An 18,560-nucleotide genomic window follows, 5' to 3' on the forward strand; every position below is an offset into this window, starting at 1 on the left:
TTTAACGCTACTTTTTATTTGTTATATGAAAAGGTACTAATATATGTAAGAAAATACTAGTAAAACTAGTTATACTTTAACGAGCTTGCATTTGTCTATCCACAAGTTGTAGAAAATATTCAGCGCAAACTACTTGCTCGGTGGAAATGTAAAAGCCCCGAAGATATACTCAGAATTTTTCAAAAATGAGATTAAAACGCTGCACATCTATAGTGCATCCATAGATATATTTGTCACAAAAGTGTGGATACAAGATCAATCTAGAAAAAAATACATACAAAAATGATAAATTTTAGGTGCATATATATTAGATGCCAAAATCTTGGAAATTTAATTCTCTAGTCCACATGCACCTGAAATTTGTTGTTTTTTGTGTGATTTTTTTTGGTAAAATGAGTTTATATCTCAACTTTTGTGACAAAAGTACATATATGGATGAATGTGCTTCGTTTGAAACTCTGGCTATGTTTTTAATGGGTTTTTATTTCCACCAAAAGCGAGGTAGGTTGCACTAAATTTTTTCCCTACATGCTGCCATGGCCATCCATTCATTTTCTTTCCCTCATCCAGGCGCTTCCTTTCATCGCTGCGGCCAACATGAGCGCAGTGCTACATTGAGCCGACACACATGAATGTATTCTTTTAGAGAAGATGCCAAAAGCACTGGCTTTTCATTTAAGAGAGAAAGTGAGGCACCCGCGTCCAACCGCACGCTCAAACACAAGCGGGTTGGCTTCAGCGTCCAGGAAGCCAACACGTGGGGACACAATTGGCACGTGCACACCCACAAATGATAAAATCCGTTGGCCCCCTCCCCATCATGCTTCAACTACCACCAGTAGAGATGGTAACCATCGTACAAATGCGGGGCGTGCACAAGCAAACACTCTTAGACTCTGTTTGGATGTCGATATTGGAGGCATTGGCATTAAATTGAGTTCAATGCCAAATCAATTTAGTATTGGTATTAGGTTACAATATTAAAGCCATTATTTGGATGTAGATAAAATTGGAAGATGGAATCAAAACAGCTGGCGAATACCGATTCATGTTTGGATGTCCACACCGTGGCATCTGATTTTGTCCACGACGAGGGAGGCAGGGGAGGAGCCGCACAGCTCGCCGGTGGAGGAGCGGCGCGGGACTCGCCGCGGAGGAGGGCAGGGAGGGGCGCCCCTCCCCCCTCAACTCCGATGGCGCCAGCGGCCCTCCACCCCCTCCCTCCCTCTCCAATCCTGCTCCCCATCCTCCGTGGCGCGGGAGGGGGAAGCTGGCGGCGGGCCTCACGGCGGCGCCCCCCGCCCTTGCTCTCCCGGCGCAGGGCCAGGGCGGAGGCTCCCTAGAGCTTGCGGCGGAGGCTCGACGAGGCGTACGGGCGGCCCACATGCAGGGGCGCGCGGCCCCGTGAGCCGGCGGGCGGTGCGCGGTGGAGGTTCGGCGAGGTGGAGACGCAGCGGAGGCTCGGCGGCCGCCTCCCTCCTTGCGCGTGCTGCTTCGCCCTGTCTCTTCTCTGCAGGTGCGCGCGCCTGACTAGGATGAACAGGGAGACTCTTTTCAGCAGCGCGGGCGAGGGAAAATGGGCACGGAGAAAAGCGCGGGCCAATTCCGCCTGAATACGGAGCGCAGGGGCTCGGAATCGAGCGGAGCGGTAAGTGGGCAGAGGGGAAAACGCTTCGGCATTTGACCTCGATTCCGTGACCGAATTCCATCGACACCCAAACAGCGGCATTGAACGCGGTCGAATACCAATTCCCAATTCTGGACCATAATTCCAACATCCAAACACCCCCTTAGTCAATGCACAAGCTAGGTGAATAGGAACTAAGTCAAAAAAAAAAACAGAAATAAAGACCCGCTAGAATTACTGGATGGATTTTGAGCACGATTTGAAAGATCGAACGAAATTAATTTTAGCTCAAACCTGGCACATAATATTTTTTACCATTTTCCATTTACCATTTTAGCTCAATCATGCTCAATGAATGACGGATTTGGCCGAAAGAAATCTGATATTTTCCTGACACTTGGATTAGTTTGAAAAAATGAATTTAAACTTCAAATATCTAAATCTGGCTATAGGTAGGATTTATCCCCGTGACGCTCTTAGAAAAATTTCTCTAAAAATAAGTTCTATAGGTGTCATGGACGGTTGAACTCTGAACTTGAATCACCCCACTCCACTAGGCCACCGGACAGCCGAAGAGCGAAGATGGTGGCGTCAGCAGCACCCTTCACCAGCGGCTTCCTCTGCCCGACCACCAAACCAAGGACGCCACCGCTCCCGTCCTCCTCCTCCCGACCGTCACGCTCCCGCCTCCACTTCCGCATCCGATCCCCCGACCCCAAGAACCCAGCGGCGGCGCCCGTCTCCTCTCGCATGGAGGCGGCCCAGCCCCAGGCGCGCGACGCCCAGGGAGGGGCGGAGTCGGCCATGAAGCTGCTGTTCGTGGAGATGGGCGTCGGCTACGACCAGCACGGCCAGGACATCACCGCCGCCGCCGTGCGCGCCTGCAAGGATGCCATCACCTCCAACTCCATCCCCGCCTTCCGCGGCGGTACGCGAAATTTTCGCCTTCCGTGATGCCCCTTGTTCTCGGGCATTCCCTCGAACACGTCGCCGGCGCGCCAGGAGATGCCTAACTGAGTTGTTTTGGCTGTGGGCTGCGCCTGCTGCAGAGTCTATACCCGGAGTGAACACCGACCAGATGAAGCTGCAGATCAAGCTCGGCGTGCCGAGGTCGACGCAGCACTTGCTGGATGCTGAGAGAGTCAAAGCCGTCTTCCCCTAGTGAGCATTATCTCTGCCCTTCTTTCCCTATCGTCCTGTTAAAACTTTGAACTTTGGTTCTGGAGTGCTGAACGGTTGCCGTGCCATGGTGTGATGGACTCCTAGTTAATAATGAAGTAGAATTTTCCATAGTCCTTGACGCTGAGCATGCAATCCTATGGTTGTTAGCGGAGCAAATGTAGGGCTCTTAATTTGGAACCCCGCTTTATTCTTGGGCTCTTATATAGTCTCAGAACAAACATATTGTCAACAATTGCTGAATGTATGAGGATAAGCTGATATTTTCTAAGCACGATGTCATGATGAGCCCTACTCATTGATTTGCATAGAGAAACTTTTTTAGCAGTGGTGCTTGTAAGTCATAACAGTATGGAAATTTTGTTGGTGTGGTGCCCATCAATTGGCACAAGGAGACCACAGTACCAATGTTTTAGGCAGCCATGGGCTTTGATTAGAGATTCCGTGTTTATGTAGTACTCCTTGACCTTTGTGACAGATAGCATTCCTTTCTCTGGCCTCGTTTTCTTTTCAACCTAAATACGGACCTAAACTTAGCTATAAACACCTGATTTTCCTGCTTCAGTCAAGCATGTACAATATTCTCCAAGAGTTCATTGCATCAGCATAACATGATACCTTTGTAAAGATTTCAAGGCATCATCATTTTAGTAAACCACCATTTGACTATCTGAGCCATCGCTGCATCTTTGCAATGCTTCATCAAGTGGGACAGCAAAGGATGCATGGTCAGTGTTTTACTGAAGGACTGAGAAATGTTTTAGATGGGTTTTTTTTTGGGTCAGCAAAAATATCTTGCACATAAGCCACACTATAACATTCTATGCTAAAACTGGTTAAAATAGATAGCATGCTGATAACCCCACCCCCACCCCCCAAAGGAAAGCATCCTAGTCTTCCATCGACTATCATGGCAAATTGGTTCATGTGTACATTCGGTGATGGAATGCTCAATAGTTGTGCTATGCAATTATAGATAAGAGTAGATAAAATTTGGAATGAAATTGAATTTATATTCATAGCATATGTGGGTATCATATCTGGAAAAGCAGTCATGTTTTCTTGAATCATTGAAGAAGAATCTTGCATGGCAGGGGTACTCATGCAGTTTCCATGAAGTCATATTCCTGCTCTTTTAGTACGATTGGAAACGTAGCATGCACTAATAATTCAGTAGGCATTTAGCAAGATTGTGGCAAAAATCAAGTATCTTGGAATCGATGGTGTTTGGCTGTACAGATATCACTGACCAAAATTAAGTAGGCATTATCTCAATTTCAACGTAATATATTATCGACAGTTGTACTGATAGTATGATCTTGGTTTATGGATCTCATACGCCATTTCCTCGGTTTTCACAGTGGCGAGATTATCAGCTTCGAGGTTGTCGACGGTGGCATGATCTGTTCAAGCGGCGTGTGCCTGGAAGCAATGGGGGACAAGAACGACGACTGCTACATAGTGAACGCTGCAGTTTACGTCGGCTACTGATGTGATCCTGGAGGTGGTCCTGGAGTGAGAGTTTCGCTCTCACCTGGAACAGTAGGAATCGGACCGGGCTCGTCCACAGTAAGCACACGGCATTGCTGTAACGGCTGCACATCATTGGTGTCGTGCTGGGTCTATTTGCATATGTCCGCCCTCCTCTTCCAGTCACAGCACGCCCAGTTGGTTCCCGAGTATCTGCATGCGACCCTTGATCACTCCTGCGGCCGATCTGTTTGACTGCATTGCAGGCGTGTACGCCGCGGGTGCCTTGGTTCTTGGACTTCCGTGACAGCATAGGGAGCCATGCACACTGCCCGGCCGCCGGGGTCCTGCCGTCCTGGTCGATCTGGGGAATGCTGGTAGCGGAGTAGTCTTTGACAGCGCAGCAGCCGCAGCTGCAGCCGCCGACGACTGCTGCTGCAGCGCCGTGTCCTTGTGAGTTGGGAGGGCTGGACTGGTGGCGGCTGAGCGCGTCTGCCTGGAAGGCTGGAGTGCCTGCGGCCGGCACCGTAGCTTGGTCAACTTCGCCATCCACGGCGCCTCAGCGCGGCCGCCTGATCAGCTGCTCTGGTAGTGACACTCGATGAACAGCGGGGTTTCGTTTTCTGTTAACCGCGCGCTGTTGTTCGAACAATATGTCATGTCAATGCCGATTTTCACTCGTAACAATTTGTCCATCACACAACTTCCTATTGGATTCCACGTAGCAAGCAACTCCAACAAACTAGGTAAATCGATTTGGCTAGATAAATTTGGAGAAGCAGAGGTAAAAACCCCATCCAACAGTCTCTGCTTTTTCCTCTCCTCGCTATCTCGCTTGGCATCTTCTCCCCTCCGTTATCTAATTTTGCCGAGCGCCCTTGCTATCCCTCTTGGCATCTTCTCCTCTCTGCTATCTAATTTTGCTGAGCGCCCTCCCGTCATCATCCTCCTCCGCGCGTGCTGCTATTCCGGCGCTCTTCCCCTGCTGCACTCGCGCCCTCACACCGCTCGCCGGTGTCACCCGCTCGCCTTGTTCAGCACGTTCGCGCCGGCGCCGCCCCGTTCCAGCCCGCCCGCGCAGGCTCGTCGATGGATGCAGTCGCCGCTCCTCACCACATGCACGAGGTGAGGGGCGAGCGCAGTGGCGGAGCTAAGGCTAGCTGTTGGGGTCCGCCGACCCGACGGAATTCTAATAATCCTATGTAAAATTATTGTTCATTACTATTTTTAGTGTTGATGACCCCATAAAAAATGACGATGACCCCTGTGGCCGTAATTTCTGACTTCACACCCAGAGGGGGGGTGGAGAGAGAGGCCGGGGAGGAAGAGAAGGGAGGCCAGCCATCGTAGGGGGGAAGGGAGGGAGAGCGTGAGGCCGGGCGGAGGGGCCAAGGCGGAGGCTGGGAAGGATAAAGAAGGGGAAAGGAAGGGGATGATGCATGGGACTCACGCGTTGGAGGGAAAAGAGTTGAAGGAGTTGTTGATTTAGAGAACGAGAAATAGTCTTTTAGAGTAACCAACTCATTATGGATTTTAAAGAATTATTAAATAGAGAGTTAAAAATAGCTACCCTCCTACAGATGCCTCCAACTCAAGAGTGCCAAGCTGTGAAGCCCGCCAACTAGAGCTACCAGTAATCTGAAGCGAGTTTCAGTGGAACGTCTCTACTGCTTGCATTATCGAAGTGCGATACTCTATTTGGACCATTTTCTGTCAATGACCTTACAGTGTCCCTTTTTAGCTAGAACATAATCATCCTCGAAGTTCTAGCTCTAGATTTTATGGATTCTGATCATTTCGTAGCAGCACTTGCACTTGAGGTCGAACGAACCTCTGAGATTTGTTCTTATGATCCTGTCATTTCCCACAAAATTGTCGGCAATTCAGGAGATATAAAATTTGAAGTTAAATAGAACCAGGAAAATCAAATATTTAGATCGTTGCAACGTTGTCAGGACATGGGATTCTGAAAGCTGATGCGCTGATAGGGACTTTCGACCTTCCTTATGCCCTGATTGGAGAATGGTTATTGCTGTTGTATTTTGTAAATGATCATGATGCCCAACCTACCAGTTTTTGGACTTGTATTCGAAACATTTAGTTACTTTATATATACTTCTGCAGGAACTTGCATGGCACGAGTCTTTGGCAAATTCTGGAAGGTTTAAGCTTCAAAGTAAGCGAAAAAGTTACGACATGGGGTAAAGTTATAAGCAAGCCCTGAATTCATCAGCAAAGGAAGTGAACTGAATTGAGATGACAGTTCAAGAAGAGGGAAGCTAAGCAGGTTCTCATTTTTCATTAATGTAAAGTCATGTAGAATTGCAACATTAGTATTAGCAAAAATAGAGATAGGAGGCTAGGAGCGCTAACACCATGGATCGATTGGCAAAACAATAAATTGTAAGAGTGATATATACATATCATGTGCTACCTCAACTTACTAATTTTACATTTTCTGTCAGATAACCAGGTTCAGAGAGGTGCGCATCCATCTCTTCAGATATGAGACTGGTTAGAGCTTGGATTAATGATCGTGGATCAAATATGACACCCACCTTCGGGTCATGTACTGACTCCACGGTTACCTGCAAGACGAATTGGCATACAAAAACAACTGTTTCAGCAAAAAAGCTATAGTACATAAGCACTAGTGCATAATATAATATCTTGTACAAGACTAAGGTTGTTTATTGTATAATACCAACTATAGACGCCTTAGATACTAATATTAAGCTTTCCCAACTGGGTTTCTGAGACTTTAAGGCCATCACACTGCATGTACAATCCACAATTCAACATACAGTATTTTGACTCAGGCAAGCAATAATATTCATCAACAATTGGAATACTATTTGGTTGCATGGTGAGAATTCCAGATAGGAACAGAAACTTCGAAGATCTATTATCCCAGCCAAAACAAGACTTAGGAAAAATAACTTGCTAGTGCATGAGGTAGTTAAGATGCACATGTTGACATAGTAGGAAAAACAACAATTCCTCATCCTTTCTAAATCAATAAGCACCATCATAGCCAATAAAATATAGATCCTTACCACATGGAAGATTCCCTGAGCAGCCAAGTTTTCAATATCTAGAGGAACTTGGCCTCCTTCTGGAACCAATATAGCATTAACATAGTCACTGGGCTGCATACAACGGTAGAGAAACAATCAAAAGGGGAATCCTGGAAGAAAAAGACTGCATGCTCAAAAATGCTTTTGAATTTTGGACCAAGAACCTCTCATGTATTCCCTCCGTTCCAAAATGTAAAGATTGTTTTGGCTTTTCTGGATTCAAAGTGTTTTCTATGCACCTAGATATAATGATGTCTAGATACATTGCAAAATCTATGAACCTAGAAAAATCATAACGACCCACATTTTGAAACAGAGGGAGTAGTTTGCAAATGATTTGTTTATATACAACAAACTTACTCGATTGTTTAGGCTTTTGTGAGGATCTCCATACGTCCGATTTAAAGAATCAGTAATTGCAGTTACAAAGCCAGAGGCAGATAGCCCAGCAGTCTCTCTGTCATGTGACCCATTCAGAAGAAGTACCTAGATTCAGCAGGATTCAGACAGAAACACATTTTTAGTGAAACAATCAAGAGAAAAATACTACTAACTAGTTACAAGTCAAGGAATGCAACAAGTTTTGCATACTCTTTCCTTCACTTATCAAATAACTGTAGGAGTGTGCAGATGAAAAATAAGTAAATAACCCATCAATATATATATATATATAGATAGAAAAAAATACTACTAACTTCAGGACATTTACAAGTCAAGGAATGCAACAAGTTTTGCGCACTCTTTCCTTTACTTGTCAAATAACTGCAGGAACGTGCAGATGACAATAACCCATCAATGTATATAGAGTATATCTAATCCCTTCGATGCCATTTCAGGGCATCTTTCTAACCAAGCCTCAGTTAGACAAATAGCACTTACAGTTTTGATTTGCATGTAACTAAGGAGGCACATGTTTAACCTAAGACAATGGAATCAAAAGATCAATGTAATCAACCATGGGAATTTGATGCTAATCGGATTTCTTAGCATAGTTACCTTGGGGATGGATCTTGACGCTATAGTCTCACCAATTCCACGCAACACCTGCATAAATTTTAATGTAAGATACCAGAAGTGGAATGCAAAAACAAGTGCAAGAGCAAGAAGTTAGATCCCATGTTGAATGTGCATTGAAAGGTCAGCCTGAAGTATTCCATATTCCACATGGGTTCAAGCTAAGAGGTCATGGGTTAGAGTTGAAGCACTACAATGGAGTAACTTAATGCTCATAACCACTAGGTCAACCGTTTTTGTTCAACAGTTATCCCATCTAAAACTTTATCAAGCCAAACGATGTTTTACTGTACTAGCAAGATATGTCACTGGAAATAAGGTATGAGTAAAGCTAATACATCTCGGCTAAGATTAACTAACCCACAATTATTTCGAGCCTGAACAAGGTCATGCCTATAAATCTAGCAGTCAGAACACAATAACTTAATGGGTGAATTGCAAAACTGCCCTTGTTTTGAGCTGTAACTGCACGTTTGCCCCTATTTTTTTAACTTTGCACGTTTGCCCCTGTTTTTTCAATCTGAAGATTCCACTTGCCCCTGTTCCGTGAAGGAGAGTTAACGGTGTTTAAGTGCAAGCTGAAAAGACAGAAATGCCCTCCCTGATTCATCAGCCCATCCGGTTCGCCGCTATGGGAGGAGGCTGCTGCAGGTGGTGCCTGAGCACCCGCAGCACGTCGAGCAGGCCGACGACGCCACCAGCTCGCGCTCCTCCGCCGCCCGTCACCCCACGGCGCGCGCCCTAGATAACAAACTGCGCTCGCTTCCCCTCGAGCACGGCGATGCTAGGCAGCTCATCTCATCGTCGTCGTCGTCGGACGAAGAGGACGACGAGGACAAGGCGGAGGAGGAAGACGACGACGAGGAGGCGACGCCGTAGAGGAGGTCGAGCATGCCGAGGAGGTTGCGCCGGCGGAGACGGGAGCGGACGGCGTGGAGCGCGGCCTCGGGCGGGGCGCCGCACCGGCCGATGAAGCCCAGGAGGTCTCCGGCCGAGAGCGCCGCGCCGGTCCCCGCCCGCCTGCCGCCGCGCCGAGCAGCCCGCGCCGCCTCGGCCCCCGCCCGCCTGCCGCAGCGCCGAGCTACCAGAGGTGCGTCGGCCCCGCCCGCCTGCCGCCGCGTCGGTGCCCGCCCGCCGCTGGGCCCGTCGGGCGCTGGGGCCGCCTGCGCCTCGACAAAGAGCTCATGCACCCCGCCGTCGACCGCGTCCACCAGGAGGCCCTGCACCCCGCCATGAACTCTAGCACCGGCGAGTGGAAGCGTCGAGGCGCAGTTGAATGTCGTGGACAGAAACAGAGAGGGAGGAGAGGAGATGTGTTATTTGGATAAGGGGTACTTTAGTCTTTCTCCCATTTTCTCTTTTTTCAAAACATTTTTTGGTCCTTTATTAAACTTCAGCTCACGGTGATAGGAAAGAGGGGCAGACGGTGCCTTCGATTTGGAAAAGCAAGGGTAAACGTGCAAAGTTAAAAAAATAAGGGCAAACATGAAATTGAAGCTCAAAACAAGGGCAGTCTTGCAATTGTCCCTAACTTAATAGTTTTATCACTTCAGCACATGCACATGCCAAAGAACAGTCGTGAATCATGAATGTGCTGAAACTATGAAGGCAAAGAAGTCACGAGAAGCATGTGATAAATTAGTAATGGTATGCTGAAGATCATTAAGTAGATGATACAGTGTAAGCAAACCAAAAGCAGTACTGCAGTAGCATTACCAGTGACGGACAAAGTGATGTAAAGAGTGATCCCATAGCATAGACAATGCAGTCCACTTTACTTAACTGCTCCAAAACTGTATGGTTAGCTTCAGGGAAAACCTACAATGGAAGTATAGCTGGAAACAATCAGGAATGCCGGCAGATACCAAATATAGTTTTTAGATATCATGATAGCATGTCAAGTTTATATGTTAGTGAGCCATAACTGATATTGAAAAGACATATTTATATTGATGCAAGACAATAAATAAATTTTGGGGAAAATTGCAAAACCCTACTTGCAAGTTTGGGGAGTTTGCCAAAAAAAAATCCCCCTACATAGTTTGTTGTCAATCTCCCACCTGCAAGTTTAATGTGATTTTTTAAAAAGACAAAACTAATAGCATTGAATGGGCAAGGAAGAGTCCAACGTTGCTCCAACAAGGCTCATGGATCTCCAGCGCAGCTTCCCTGTGGCACAGAAGAGTCCATTGGTACCTAACAGCTGATTTATCAACCACTGACCAGGATCGGATGGGACTCAATGCAATGGTTTCTTCCAAGTTCCAACCAAACTGAATCCATTAGGTCATCAATCAAGTCCTGCTCAGAAGTGTTTTTGCAATTTTCCCTAATTGTTTAGCACATGGACAATGTTGCAGGATCGTGCTTTCTCAGGTCACACCATACAGAAGTTGGCAGATGTGCAATTGTTATTTCCAAATATAAGTTCGTGAAGAACTTGAAAACCACTACTAGATAGTTTTGTTGGATAAGGGTGACATCACAGTGCGTCGTGATTAAGCTGTGATCATTATGTGGAGCATGACAACATTCGAACTCATATATTCACTCGTACTTATGAGCTTAGCTGCTTCCGTAAACATAAACAGCAAAATATTTAAGCGATCCTTGCCTTAAAAAGTATTAAAGTACTTTAGCATTGTATCTAAAAGTCAAAAGTCAAAACAAAACAAGGACCTACCTCATGCAGCAGGTTGCTACCTTCACTTGACATGTAAAACATGCGTTTGATCCTTGAAGGAAGTGCAGTACATGAATTACAATCCTTCCAGAAAAGGATAGAAAACAGGAAATCAATTAGAAAAGAACAATCATGGAGAAATCAACAAGGATGCATAGATTAAGGAAATAAGGAGCATCTAGAGGTCACGAAATGTGAAGTGAACTTGGAGACATAAAGCATGTCAACACAAAGGAATTATAACAACTCAGTAGTAATAGTCATCGCAGTAACAGCTTGAAGCCTCAGAATAAGCACACCCAAATTCACCACTTCAAATTATACTACGTTAGTGACTATCTTTAAGCTTAGGATAACTATGAGAACATGAAACACAACTTGCGAGCGATGGAAAACAATTATTTTCAAGACAAAACTGCTGTTTAAGCTGAATAAATTAATACAGGTTAAGGAAAAGGTGCACTATCACATGAAGCTTTAAGTCATTTAACTGAACAAAACCATTTTTAGGAGATATCTTTTATCCCCCAATATTTTAGAAAATAAATCCACCTCAGACTTCATGCTACGTGTCATCAAATTGCAGAAATGTGGAAATAGCATTGATATAAGTTAGATAATCTTTCCATATAGAAAACAGAATTGTTATTTCTCTCATTTCCCTTGATCTATTTTGAATGACAGATATGTACCATATAGTACCATCAGAATGCCTAGTAACAAAATAAAACATCTATATCCAATTATCCATTGGTACATAATCTGTAGTACAAGACATCACCTCAAGCAGTTATAATACAAAGCCAATGTGACAACAAAAACATGAATTGAATAACTTTTTGCATACTTTTAGGCTTAAAAAATACCACGGTATCATGCGGGACAAAAAAAAACTGAGGTATTATCAGCGGTATTCACTCTGAAAATACTCTTTGAGATACCTTATTGACAACTTCTCGGCATCCATTGCTTGGATGTGATATTTCGTTTTGGCCACGAATGATAGTTCCATCCTAACAAACGAATATTTTATCTTAAAAGAAGAACAAGATTCTGTAATTCTGTAGCAAGAAATGAATCAAGATTTTTTTTTTGGTTTTATAATCAAGTGATGTGCATACTTATAGAAGTAACTTTGCAAACACAAACAGCCTGCAGATCAAAAAGACAATAATAAAATGCAAGTTTTTTTGTAGAAAAAAAAAGCAAAGCTTATAGGAACATGACTGCTTGCCTAATTGCAGAAAGTTTAGCTAAAAAAATAATTGCCATAATAAAAAAGAGGGATACAAAATAAATAATCAGTGAAGCAAAATTTTAGCCAAAGGGCAGGTAACAAGAAGCAACACAGCAATGTACAGCAGCAACTTGTACAGCATGAGTAAAACATGGTAACTGACATTACCCATAGTTCACATCCCAGAGTAAGTCTGTCATTCGTTGATATAACAGGAAGCACAAGACTTTCTGCGGGTATCTGTGATACGCGAGAAAACAAAAAAATTGCAGCATCCAACAACTGGAAGAATATGCGTGCCCCAGCAAAAAAGAAATTCCCAATGCTGCAAGGATAAAACAATCTGTTGTGAGGTAAATGGAATGTATGCAAACTAGAAGTATTGACTTCTATATATATTGATGCGCAGTTCTCCTGCGCATTCAAGAAAAATAGAAGTATTGACTTGACCTCAAGGGTCATGAAAAGTAAGACCACAGAAAACAGGAAAGTCTGCGCATCATGTCATTGAATACATCGAAAAGTCGCAATATGCCAATCAATGATCTCACAAGGAACAGCAACGAAGATTTACAAGAACATCTATTGCAAATTTCACCTTAGAAGAATCACCTGCCGTTGGTGAAGCAAAACATTTCAGCTGACCTTCTGAGTATCTGCACAAAAGAAATAAAATTATTATGTGTCGCTAAGAGAATAGGTAATACGTCGCGTAATCATCAACCTATGGATTACTTTGACAGGCTCTCCACACACTATGGTATACAAAAAAGGAAAAAGTCCATTTTCAACCGTCCAATTCTGACCTCAGTTTGGTTTTGGCCATCGAACTCCAAAACCGGATATCTTTGGCCATCCAACTATCAAAACCGTTAAAATTTGACCATCGGGCTGTTTTGGTGGGTGGTTTTAATTTTTTTTATTTACAATTAAGTCCTTAGATCTTAAAATGATTATTACTTTTTGCCCATACCTCCGATTTAGGTCATTCTTGCGGTCGTGCATTCGTAATGATGAGCTTTATCTTTTAAAATGTTCTTCATACTGTTTTATCACTATTTGTTATATTATTCTTATATTGTTGTGTAAGAGGGGTAGAGGTAGACCTAAACTGACTTGGGATGAGTCGGTTAAGAGAGACCTTAAGGATTGGAATATCTCTAAAGAGATAGCTTTGGATAGGAGCGCTTGGAGACTAACTATCAATGTGCCTGAACCATGACCTTTATTTCTTTTGGGTTTCATCTCTAGCCTACCCCAACTTGCTTGGGAAAAAATGCTATGTTGTTGTTGTTGTTGTTGTTGTTGTGTAAAAACAACATATAAGAAAAGTAAAATAAACAATTACAAAAAGCGTGTTTGTTTTACTTAAAATGATTCTTGGATCTTAAAATGATTACTATTTTTCCTCATATATTATTTTGTAATTGTTTGTTTTACTTTTCTTATATTGTTGTTTTTACAAAACAACATAAAAATAACATAACAAATAGTGATAAAATAGTATAAAGAACATTTTAAAAGATAAAGCTCACCGTTACAAACGCGTGACCGTAGGAATGACCTAAATCGGAGGTACGGGCAAAAAGTAATAATCATTTTAAGATCTAAGGACTTAATTGTAAATAAAAAAATTAAAACCACCCACTAAAACAGCCTGATGGTCAAATTTGAACGGTTTTGATAGTTGGATGGCTAAAGATACCCAGTTTTGGAGTTCGATGGCCAAAATCAAACCGAGGCCAGAGTTGGATGGTCAAAAATGGACTTTTTCCTACAAAAAAAGGCATGAGGGACAGACCTCATTGTGAAAGTAGACCAAAAATGCACGAATTGTTTCCCTGTATGGACGAGAGACTCCGTCCCATAAAGAGTGGTCTCCTACAATCTGGTACCTAAATCCAGAAATTAACATTGGTTACTCATAAAGAAGACATTATGTAGACACTAGGCTAGAAAGTGACAAGAAATAATCCAATTGATCTGCGCAAGAGGAAGATATTGCTACCACTCCAGCTTTGCTTCTGAAGGATCAATAGGCAAGCGATGCCCAAGCAACTTTCGAACAGAAAGGGCTTCTGAAGTACTTTCATCGGACAATCTCAAACATCTTGATCTTATGTCTCCCACAGCAGGTCCACCTAATACACAGAGGCGAAAATTGATCATCATGACAGATTCGAAAAATGCAGATATCCTGATATATTTCAGGTAACATGGAAATCAATTTCGTGGCAGGAAACATAGACCTACCAAGCACACGGACAATCTCAGCTGTGCTTCCACCATCATCAGAAACAGGGAGCACATGCGCAACTCGAGTAGTGACTTTCTTCAGTTCTTCAACAACACCATCGAATGCTGTACCACCTGAATGAAACTCAGAAAGTCAGGAGGTCAATTTCTTAAGATGGAAAAAGAAAATTATCAAAAAAAAACTGGAAAAACTAGGTGACAGAGATGAAAAGGAATTGCCGAGAAAATTAGGTTTTACTTTTTGCAAAGTTTTGATAAGTTCAGTTATGAACACTACACATTTCTTCCCTTTCATATTCCAAAGTTGCTGTTTAACTATGAATCAACTTTCCATAGCAGGACAAAAAGAATAAACAAGGCCACTTGTTTGTTTCTATATACCAATATTTTCACTACCAAACCAGGAAGTTACGCACCATCTATGAACCGACCCATAGTACTGCATTCCAATGTGCTTTGGGGCTGCTTAGTCTCTTCTGATATATAGACGCTAGCAATCTAGCAATAGTGACAACTGGCAGCGCTAGTTCTGATGTAAGAGTCCGAAATCAAAGGCATGGCCAGCTCCCTGGAACTGGTGCGCATTATCCAGCAATCCGATCGTGAGCTCTCCAGATTGGCCAATTGACACGACCCGCGCGCGCTCAAGAGCGCATCCACGGCCGCACCGAGGCAGAAGCACAATTACCCTCACCAACCCCGATCCCCGTGAGCCTCAGCGCATTCCGAAACCGCAGAGCGGGAACCCCGCTTCGCCCCATCCCACTCTGACTCGTGACAGGCAGAGGGAGGATCGACCCACCTAAGAAGACGAGCAGCGACGGGGGCGCGTGGGAGGCGCCGGCGCTTCCCACGGAGTGGCCGCCTCCGCAGGCGGCCATGGCGCGGCGGAGACGGCCCCGGGGCCGGGGCGCGGCAGATCTCGGGGCGTGGAGGAGGCCGCCGCGGCTTCCAGAAGCAGGGGCGGGGGCGAAGGCTCGATGCTGGCTTATGTTGGGCTTGTTTGGATGGGCGCTAGAATCCTAGCGGCGGAAAAGAATTTTTATCGCACGAAGGACGGAATGGATGAAGTCTATTTTCAAAATTTTGCAGGGATGGGTGTAACTTTTCGCGATAAATCTAATGACGGTAATTAATCGATAATTTGCTACAGTGATGCTACAGTAACCAACCTTTAATCGCTCGGTCAAAGCCCTCATTAAATTCTTCAGGGTCAGTAGTACGGAGTTCTGGAGTTGATTTTGTAAACTGATTTTATTTGACACCGTAATAATCGGTCAAAGTGTCACCGTTAACTAGCGCGCTGTAAAACCAAACCGAGCCGTTGTAGCGCGGGCACGCGGCGACCGCCATCTCGTCTCGGGGGTGGTGGAGTAGAATGGCCGGATGGGTGGGGTGGGGTGGAGCGGGGCGGAGCCGAACGGGGGGGGGGGGCGTGCGGAGGAAGCTGCCGCGCCGGCCCGCGTCAGACGAACGAAACGAAACGAGCGGCCCTCGTGCAGTCGTGCTCGCCCGCACACTGGCACTGAGCCACTGTGCGGCCGCTGTGCGGGGGGGTGGGATTGGCCGATTGGGAGGGACGAGGCTCCGCTGCAGTTGGCCGCCGTGAAGTTGAGTCACTGTGTGTGGGCCTGCACGAGTGGGCCCACGTGGCAGTGACCCAACTGCAGGGGAGGTAACTGCAGCGGATCTGGTTCCGATTGAGAGCAGGCGCACCAGCCGACGTGGCATGGGAGCGTCACACGCTGGTGGTCTAACCAAAAGGTGCGTGGGCTCCGTGGGCTGCCTCCGGGACGGGCTCGGCGAAGAAATGGCCCTCTGCAGTGGCGTAGCTAGAAATGAACGGTAGAGGGTGCTATTTTCCCCTGAGTAAGAAACGAGGAGGAAGAAGCTTGCCCTTGATAGGTGGCGCTAGTGATTGGACGAACCACAAATTGATTGGAATTTGTGGATTGCGACAATCGGAGTCCGATTCATCTCACGGCCGCGCTGCGGAGGTGGGCGAGCAGCAGATGATGGAGACCGCAGACTAGGGGGAGGGGGCGGTAGGGGGCTGATGAGGCGTAAGCGACGATGCGGTCGTCACTCCGATGCTGCGTGCTGTCTGCAACTTCTTGTGTGGCTGCCAGCCTGGATAATTTGATGCACACAAGATGGACCTTCAATGTTTCAATTTTGCATATACCTATGTAATTTCATTTGGACAAGGAGGGTCATAGCCCTCTTTTGCCGGCATGTAGCTCCGCCACTGCCCCTCTGGCTACTTTCTCCGGTACCTCGATCAGCCCATTGGAAACAGGACTCGATTCTAATTTAAATATTTGAACGGGAACTTCGACTCGAAATTGAATACAGAAGGATTCAAAACTCCTTTGCATCCGTGCACGTAGGCCTTCTAGTGGGGTGCACGTTGGCCCTGCTAGTGGGGTTGATGGTTTTTACGGGGTTGTTAGGAGTCAAACGTGTGACTGATAGTCAAAGTATTATACAGTTATATTTTTCAAAACCGTATATCTAAATCAAAATCCGACTGTACTGTTGTGTTCCTTGCGACGAAATCTTCAAAAAATGATCACACTTGGATGATCTTCTTTTGGAATATTTTTTTGAACGCGAGACAATTTTATTTGAAGATGGAACAATTTCTCCCGCAATATAAAAGAATATTACACCTCATGTGATAGTTTGACTGCTAGTCACATGTATGACCCCTATTATTTTCGGATTTCATAGGGTGATTTTTATATGGAGTATATTTGGGATCAAAATAGATTGTATTAGATAATAGTTTGGGGTGAGGTGAGTGGTTCGACGTAAATACGTGCTGGAATGAGTGTTTTGTTGGTGGAGTGCCCACATTAATTAAAAGTCAGACCAAAACATTAAAATCTCGCGTTCACAATTGGTTGTAATTTATTAGAGATGACTCGGTATGAATTTACAGATACTTTGTGCAAAATAATATGGCCTATATATAAATATGGGTCTCGCATTGAGAGTCGAAATAAAAACCTCATGTTCATGCTATAAAATTTTACAAAAAAAATATTTAAAATTTGTTGAAAATGACTCAATATGACTAGCAGATACTCTTTGCAAAGCTCTATGGCCATAACTACGTGGGCATGTCAAGAGCGAACCTTGGAATTAAATCTCGCATTCACACTATAATTTTTTTTATTAAAGATGACTAAAAGTTGTAGGAGATAACTCGGTATGGTTGGCAGCTACTCTGTGTAAAGTAGTGTGGCTAGAACTACATGTGGACCCATGTAAAAAGTAGGACTTTAGATATAAAATCTCGCATTCACAATTTAAAAATATATCCAAGTTGATTAAAATTCGTTGGAGATGACTCAGTATGACTCACATCTACTCTTTGCAAAACTGTGTGGCTATAGCTATATGTGCACCTCAGTAGAACCATTAAATTTTTTATATATATAGTTAATGGGTTGGACTATCTATACCCATAGGTTAATCAAATGGTGCAGGACGGGGTGGGTTATCTAGCTGAATTTTTGGGTTGTAATGGTTTGCAATTTAATTTCCATAAGTATTAAGGTGAAGTGGGACAATATGTAAAGGGTGGATTTAGCCCGTTAGCTAGCAAAGACGAGTTTAGTTTTTTTTTAAAAAAAAGCAAGGCCGACGTGCACGCGAATCATTCCGGCGGCACACGGATGGCACATCTCCGGCAGGGTCCCGAAGAAAAAAAAATGATGGGTGGATGCGTCGGGCCGGCATCCTCATCGCGCGCATCATCCACCCTCTGCAAGCCGGAACGCGACATGATGCGCACTCGAGCGAAACACCCCAACACGTACCGCGCGTTACCGATTCTTTAAGCAATGGCTTCACCCGATGCAGGTCCAGTACTCCAGGCTCCATCAATGATCAGGCCGCAGCTTTCTTTTCCCCCCGGTGCTCCGCCTTCGGGGTGTCCCAGATCAGATCATGTCGAGCTCCGGCCGCGCCGCGGACGTGTGCTCCCCCGCTTGCGAATTGTTAACGTCG

At 44.9% G+C, this 18,560-nt stretch overlaps 2 protein-coding genes across 2 annotated transcripts; one reads left to right on the forward strand and one right to left on the reverse strand.

The window, feature by feature from the left end:
• The first annotated feature begins 2,153 nt into the window (after positions 1 to 2,153).
• Positions 2,154 to 4,509, forward strand: LOC120707396. Its single transcript, XM_039992286.1, has 3 exons — positions 2,154 to 2,555; positions 2,677 to 2,788; positions 4,168 to 4,509. Exons 1-3 carry the CDS (start codon positions 2,210 to 2,212, stop codon positions 4,295 to 4,297), a joined length of 588 nt encoding a protein of 195 aa, XP_039848220.1. The 5' UTR covers positions 2,154 to 2,209; the 3' UTR covers positions 4,298 to 4,509.
• Positions 4,510 to 6,546: 2,037 nt separating this feature from the next.
• On the reverse strand, positions 6,547 to 15,954 carry LOC120707397 (uncharacterized protein YNL011C-like). Its single transcript, XM_039992287.1, has 14 exons — positions 15,871 to 15,954; positions 15,346 to 15,539; positions 14,541 to 14,657; positions 14,296 to 14,428; positions 14,089 to 14,182; positions 12,900 to 12,943; positions 12,456 to 12,612; positions 11,992 to 12,063; positions 11,051 to 11,134; positions 10,084 to 10,185; positions 8,350 to 8,397; positions 7,714 to 7,839; positions 7,333 to 7,425; positions 6,547 to 6,864 (listed from the first exon to the last, which is right to left on the reverse strand). Exons 1-14 carry the CDS (start codon positions 15,894 to 15,896, stop codon positions 6,712 to 6,714), a joined length of 1,443 nt encoding a protein of 480 aa, XP_039848221.1. The 5' UTR covers positions 15,897 to 15,954; the 3' UTR covers positions 6,547 to 6,711.
• Between the last annotated feature and the right edge of the window lie 2,606 nt (positions 15,955 to 18,560).

The sequence above is a fragment of the Panicum virgatum genome, chromosome 5K (assembly GCF_016808335.1).
Source record: "Panicum virgatum strain AP13 chromosome 5K, P.virgatum_v5, whole genome shotgun sequence".
Classification (NCBI taxonomy): Eukaryota; Viridiplantae; Streptophyta; class Magnoliopsida; order Poales; family Poaceae; genus Panicum; species Panicum virgatum.

Excerpts from the sequence above, each read along its gene's own strand:
- LOC120707396 (XM_039992286.1), top strand. The coding sequence starts at position 2,210 with ATGGTGGCGTCAGCAGCACCCTTCACCAGCGGCTTCCTCTGCCCGACC. Across the intron at positions 2,556-2,676 it reads CATCCCCGCCTTCCGCGGCG|AGTCTATACCCGGAGTGAAC; the intron begins GTACGCGAAATT and ends CGCCTGCTGCAG. Across the intron at positions 2,789-4,167 it reads GTCAAAGCCGTCTTCCCCTA|TGGCGAGATTATCAGCTTCG; the intron begins GTGAGCATTATC and ends CGGTTTTCACAG.
- LOC120707397 (XM_039992287.1), bottom strand. The coding sequence starts at position 15,896 with ATGGCGGTCGCCGCGTGCCCGCGCTA. Across the intron at positions 14,429-14,540 it reads TGAGATTGTCCGTGTGCTTG|GTGGACCTGCTGTGGGAGAC; the intron begins GTAGGTCTATGT and ends TCTGTGTATTAG. Across the intron at positions 12,064-12,455 it reads CTCTGGGATGTGAACTATGG|GATGGAACTATCATTCGTGG; the intron begins GTAATGTCAGTT and ends TTCGTTTGTTAG.